At 47.8% G+C, this 6,397-nt stretch overlaps 2 protein-coding genes across 2 annotated transcripts; one reads left to right on the top strand and one right to left on the bottom strand.

The window, feature by feature from the left end:
• Positions 1–216: 216 nt before the first annotated feature.
• On the top strand, positions 217–2,776 carry amh (anti-Mullerian hormone; the record flags this gene model as incomplete). The annotated part of the gene is given in 5 exon segments (NM_001104728.1): positions 217–302; positions 395–604; positions 669–1,437; positions 1,440–1,871; positions 1,943–2,776. Coding segments are annotated over 3 exon segments (1,101 nt in total). The 5' UTR covers positions 217–302; positions 395–604; positions 669–1,172.
• A 76-nt stretch (positions 2,777–2,852) lies between these two features.
• LOC101166463 lies at positions 2,853–5,924 on the bottom strand. The gene is made up of 5 exons (XM_011473849.3): positions 5,806–5,924; positions 5,645–5,668; positions 5,434–5,568; positions 5,257–5,333; positions 2,853–3,035 (listed from the first exon to the last, which is right to left on the bottom strand). Coding segments are annotated over exons 2-5 (330 nt in total). The 5' UTR covers positions 5,646–5,668; positions 5,806–5,924; the 3' UTR covers positions 2,853–2,918.
• Positions 5,925–6,397: the final 473 nt, after the last annotated feature.

The raw sequence follows: 6,397 nt of genomic DNA, 5'->3' as shown, positions 1-6,397 counted from the left end.
CAGTCCTGCTTCCTTCAACCTGCAGTGTATTTCATGCAGAACCTCCTCTGTTATGTGGACGTTGAGCAGATCCGTGTTCCCCTAACCCCAAATATCTCCAGGGACAGAGCAATATTTTGTCTGCCTGTTTCACTGCTAGGGAGAGGGAGTGTCTTGCTCTGCATGACCTGTAAAAGCAGGCAGCAGGAGGGGCGGGGCCAGAGAGCCGCTCAGACAGCACTGAAGCATGTTGCTTGTGCTGCTGTTCTGGATCGGGCTCGCTGGGACCCAGCAGGTCCAGCACCACAGCTCCACCGGAACAGGTCCGGCTTTGCTTCCTTCCTTCCAGCCTTTCATCTTTGGGAAATCTTCCACATCACTTTCTCCTTGGGTGACCTGTTCTGTTCGGGCGTAGATCGGCGGGTGGAGCCGTGCTTTGTGGATGATGCGGTGGCAGCGCTGCGTGAAGCGCTGCAGACTGACGGAGCGCTCTCCAACAGCAGCCTCACCCTGTTTGGAGCCTGCAGAGCGCCGGATCCTTCCTCCCGCTCCACCTTGTTGGTGCTTTCAGAGGAGAGGCGGAGATGGCCAGATGGAGGTCTGAAGGTCCGGCAACCAGCTGCAGGTGAGGATCCTTCGTGCTGCCTCAAGGAGCATTTCTCTGCATCACATCTCCGTCTGTCTGTCAGTGTTTGCAACAGAGGAGCGAGGGGTCGTCACCCTGACCTTTGACCTCCCAGCATCCTCTTTGCTGGAGATGAACTTGCTGCTGCTGCTGCTGGCCTTTGAAAGCCCCGCCGCTGCTGGAGACCTGGAGGTCACGTTCAGCAGCCGCTTTCTGCTGCCACACTCACAGGTGAAGAAGAAACAGCGGCGCTTTTGGAAAGAAAGCCGTTCTAAATACAATTCAACCCCTGTATGGGATTTCAAATGAGATGTTTTTAAGAGGTTCTGATCCCTCTCTGGTTGTGCTCCGTTTTACCTTCATTGTTCTGATCTGTGATCCTAATGGATGCTCTTGTCTGTAGTCTGCTTGTATCTCAGAAGGAACCCTCTATGTTCTCCTGATGGGCAGATCTTCCAGCAGCAGCTCTCAGCACAGATGGACAATCAGCGCTGAAGCAAAATCACCAAGAATGAGTAAACTGGTTTTAAATGATTATACTGGATTCACATGAGTAAACTGGTTTTAAATGAGTAAACAGGTTTTAAATGATTATACTGGATTCACTGGATTTTTATTTTTCCACTTTTGTTTGCACAGGAATAAGGTTTCACACATTTCTCTTCGTTTCAGACCAAAACCTGATAGACGCCATCATTGGTGGGAAACCTGGAGGTCCGGTTGGCGTGACGCCACTTCTGCTTTTCACAGGAGAGGAAGGAATCAATGGCAGGTTTGCTCCCATTTTGGTTTTCCTTCTTTCCAAGCGGATGTTGTGGACTTCAGACGCGCCTCCTCTGTTTCAGCCGTCCAGCTGCCTTTGGTTCCTCCGGGGTTCCTGTGCAGACCTCATTCGTCTGTGAACTGAGGAGGTTCCTGGAGGGCGTCCTGCCTCAGGACCAGGACAAACAGCCACTGCTCCAGCTGGACTCCCTCCAGGCCCTGCCCCCCCTTCCCCTGGGCTTGTCCTCCAGTGAGACCCTGCTGGCGGCGCTTATTAATTCTTCTGCTCCAACTATCTTCTACTTCAACAACTGGGGCTCCAAGTCTCAGGGCCTCCGGGGACAGCTGATCCTGTCTCCTGCGCTGTTGGTGGAGCTCAGGCTCAGGCTGGAGCAGAGCGAGATGCTCATTCTGGATCTGGCAGAGCAGGAAACGGTTTCTCCCAGAACCACGGCCCGACTGGAAAGGCTGAAGGACCTCAGTGCTTCTCAGCAGATGGAAGCAGGTGCAGAAGGCAGCTGCCTCGTAAACCCATGCTGAGAACCGTCTGCTGACCACCTTCTGCTCTCCCCTCAGCGGAGAGTCACTTCTGTGCCTTTCTTCTGCTGAAGGCGCTGAAGACGGTGGCGCATGCGTACGACATGACCAGGCGACTGCGGAGCACCAGGGCGGGTCCCGACAGCCCGCCCAAGGGCAACATCTGTGGGCTGAGGAGCCTCACCGTGTCCTTTGAGAAGCTTCTTCTGGGTCCGCAGAGCGCCAACATCAACAACTGCCGCGGGGTGTGCTCCTTCCCTCTGATCAACGGCAACAACCACGCCATCCTGCTCACCTCGCACACGGAGAGCGTGGCGGAAGAGCGCGCGCCCTGCTGCGTGCCCGTGGCCTATGACCCCCTGGAGGTCTTGGACTGGAATGATGAAGGCTCCTTCCTGTCCATCAAGCCGGACATGATCGCGCGGGAGTGTGGCTGCCGCTGAGCCCCCCCTCTGTGAGAAGGGGGAGTCATACCTACTTTGTTCTGAGGTTCTGATTCTATTCAGCGTCACACATCCGTTCACTGTTAAAGTTGTGAATCCAGTTTTCTGACGTTCTCGTGGAACCAAATGAGAGTCGGATGTTTCCATGTGTTTCTGCGTGTATATTTATCCACACATATATATGTATGTGTGTGTGTGTGTGGGGGGGGGGGGGGGGGTATCTGACTATGCACTCAGAGAGGGAACAGGACTAGGGCATGGGGATTTAAGATGTTTCTTTTTTCCATTTTTTTTCTCTCTTGTCCTGTTTTTCCTCCAAAGCTCGTGTCAGAAATAAAACATCACAACCAAAGAACTCAGACCAGAACTCAATTCTAGGTTTTTCACTGAAGACACAAAATCCAATATTAAATGAAAGATCGATTCATTCCATAAACGATTCTGAACCGGTTCTGCAGCCGTGGATGAACACTCTGGCATTGATTTAAATCAAATAGTCACTGAACTGACTGTGAAACAAAGTTCAGAATGTTTATTTTATTCAGGAACCATCCATCCGTTCCTCTGGTGGATCATTCTTTATTCTTCGATTTCAGGATCACTTTGTTGCCTAAAAGTTTTTTTCTTCTTCGTATCGCTCCAACGTCCTCGGATCTCCACCACCACATCAGACTGTCCCACATGGAGATCTGCAAGAACAACAGAAGACGGACAAGCTCCTGTTCGCCACATGTGCTGTTCTGATGGACTCTGCAGTCAGAACGTCGACTGTATCAGAGGACTGGACTGATCAAGTGTGATGTCATAGAAACGGTTAACTTCCAGTTCCAACCAAAGGAAGTCAAGTCAGACACCATTTTCTCGCGATACGGACGCGCCCGAAATCTGTCTGAGTCAACGTTTTTATGACAACCACTCTGACCTATCAGGAGTGAGCTTGTTGGAAGGCCACCCCCCTACCATTTGAAAGCAGGCTACACCAAATCTGTCAAACCTTTTTTAACCCTTTTGCTATCTTAGATGACCCCACCCTTGCATTGACGTGTTCTCCCTACCATGACAAAGGTGGATAAAGGTGGAAAGATTTCATGTAATCCATGGACACCAGTGAAGATCACAAATCATTGAAGAAAAAAGGTTCAGCGCATTGTCTAGTGGGTCTAGATGACCCAACTCCCAACGTTAAAGTGCCTAGGATAGCACAAGGGTTACTAGTTGGTAATGGGGTGCAGGAGGCTCTGCCTACTTTTTTAAAGGGCATCTGATTGGTCAGTTTATAACTTGCAGGGGTTGACATAGCCCTGAAATTTGCACTGGCCCACAGGGCCAGTAGTTTTTGAAAGTTACTGGCCCGACACCGCGCACAGCGAGACCCGCCGCTCCGCAGGTGCTTGCAACTTTAGGGGGGTCCGGGGGCATGCCCCCCGGAAAATTTTAATATGGTGCAATTTGGTGCATTCTGGTGACATCTAGCACTTATTTATACACTTTTCAATGACTAAAAATAGAGAATATCAAACTTAAATCTGCTCTAGTCTGTTTCAGATGTTTTGAAGAGAGCGCTGCAGTGTAGTAGTTAACACTAGTTCAGAAGTTTTCATGCTGCTTTTAATCACTGCTATTTCACATTTGTTCCTAATCAATAGTTAAGAAGTTTTATTGACTTTTTTGCCCTGACTGCCTTAAGGTTCTGCTTTTTGTTACTGTTGCAAAGTTACATTTACTTTTTAGTTACTTTAGTTACCTAATTAAATTAAATAATTGAAAAATTAAATACAATTAAATTACTGAGATCATTCAGCTAACTAGAAATACTTACTGCTTACAGTGTTGTAAAGAAAAACAAAATTAAGTAGTTTGACATTATACTCCATTTGAGTCTGAGATTCAGGTATTTTGAGTTGCCTTTGATTCTTTGACATTCAGCTTAAAGCTTAGTGCATACAGTTTCATCTTCAATGCATTCATTAAATATCTTGCTGTCCATAGCACTAATTCCACCCGTCACTCCATCTAACATATTCCTATCTATTCCTGCCATGTCTTCCACATCTCTGACATGCTTCAGTCTCTCTTCAGTGACGGTGTTGGATTTATGATCATCGCGGTGAAAAACCACCAGGGGGCGCGCTGATATGTGTGTCAGTTTAAATATATCTGCCTAAAATGTAATAATAACCCACTGGCTTGTTCCTTCGTTGTTGCTGTTTAACATTGTTTAGTATTGAATTGTTACATTCAATAAAGTTTGAAAAAAAATTGAGTGAGCGCGTGCCGCGTGGTGCTCGGCAGTGACAGCCGCACGCGCAGGCGGGAGAGGAGGAGAAGAGTGATAAAAGGTTTCCCATAGAAACCCTTGAAGTCTGAACACAGGACTAGCAGAAAAGGTGAATTATAAAGACGAGGTAAATCTACACGTTTTCGCAAAATATACTTTATTGTAAAAGGTGAAAAATGTATTAATTGTTAGATATTTTAGTGGCCCGAGTGGACAAGTAAAAAATAAAGTCTTGTGGTCCGTACTGCTCGAAAAACAGGACCGGGCCAGCGGACAAATGGCTATGTCGAGCCCTGACTTGAACTACATAACTAATAGGAAAATAAGGATTATCGAGAACATGTCATAAAAAAGGTATCAGATCTGAAATGGTTCTTCTGACCAATAGAATGAGCGGTTTCTTTCTCTATAGAAGTCTATGGGGGGTGAGAGGTGGGGGGTCACTCAGTCCAGTTCTCATATAAAGTCAATGGTCAGCACTGAGCCATAACCATAACTTTGAGATGACAAGAAGAGAACACTGGATCCAAACAAAGAATTGGGGCTTTCTAAATGATCTTTGCTTCCTCATGTTCCTCCTTTTCTCAAAGTTCACTAAAAATCTGACCAGATCCTGAAGCTGCAGATGGTACCTGAGCAACTGAACCGGACTGCAGACTTCCACAGAGAGACCGGATCCCAGAGTCCTCCACGAACGCATCCACGGCTTCTGCGTGGGAACAGAGCGGCTCACGTGGTACCCTCCAAACAACACTGGACCAGCTTCTAACAGAACCCGACCAGCGCCACCTGGGAGCAGCAGGGCTCACCGTGCAGAGTGTTGATCCCTGAGCTGAGCAGCAGCACAGCCATCGTCAGAAGCAGGCAACGGTTCATGGTAAAGCCTTTCCACGGGTTCCGAACCTCCCGCAGGTCCTCCAGCGAGAAGATCTCCTCATAAGACACTGGAGGAGCATAAACAGGTCGGAGGTCAGGTCAGAGGTCAGGTCGGCTTCCATGCTTGGCCACAAGTCCTCTTACTTCTGCTGGTCGAGAGGTCGCTTCCTAAAAGAACCAGTGACAGCATTTTCCGTCAGTGTCAGACCAGAAAAGAGACACGTCTGCAAAACTGCAAAGGCGCAAACTTCCACGCTGAACCAGAACCGTGGAGTTCAGGGCGCGTGGACGGAAGCTGAACTCACCTGCAACGCTGTGGGTCACGTCGTCCGTTTGTCCGTGGACCCCGCTGCTGTGGAGGCCCGAACCTTTGACTGACAGGAGCAGTTGGGAGATGGGGGTGGAGACATGAGCAGCAGCTTCTGCAGACTAATGATGTCAAGCCAGCCTGCTCTTGTCAAACGCCTGTCATGTGAGCCCTCTCTCAGAAACAGTGTGACACTTTCTTCCATACATTGGGGACAAGGACTTCCTTTCAAAGTAAAAGCAAAGTGTAAAGCACTGTCATTCAATTTATATGTATACATGTGTGGAAATTAGCAGTTTTTGTTTTACACATATGTCAACATGAAGTAAAAGTGCATTAATACAGAATTTCAATTGGGGCCCATTTTAAAACACCACATCAGAACATTCTGAAAGTTATTTTATGACATCACTAATTAGGACACTCTCAGTGAGAAGTGAAATGACTCTGTGGAAACTAGGAGTTTTTATTTGATCTATATGTCAACATTGTAGTAAGAACACATCAATACTTGATTTCGATTGGGTCCTGTTTTGTAATTCCACATCAGACATATGTAAATGCAGATACACACACACAGAAATTGAATG

This window comes from Oryzias latipes, chromosome 4 (assembly GCF_002234675.1).
Source record: "Oryzias latipes chromosome 4, ASM223467v1".
Classification (NCBI taxonomy): domain Eukaryota; kingdom Metazoa; phylum Chordata; class Actinopteri; order Beloniformes; family Adrianichthyidae; genus Oryzias; species Oryzias latipes.
This window is presented reverse-complemented; position numbering and strand designations above follow the sequence as displayed.

Bases quoted from the DNA above. Each gene is read 5' to 3' on its own strand.
- LOC101166463 (XM_011473849.3), bottom strand. The intron at 5,334-5,433 runs GTGAGCCCTGCT...GTTCCCACGCAG, and splicing joins AGGGATCAACACTCTGCACG to AAGCCGTGGATGCGTTCGTG. The intron at 3,036-5,256 runs GTACCATCTGCA...TTGTTCTTGCAG, and splicing joins AGTCCGGTTCAGTTGCTCAG to ATCTCCATGTGGGACAGTCT.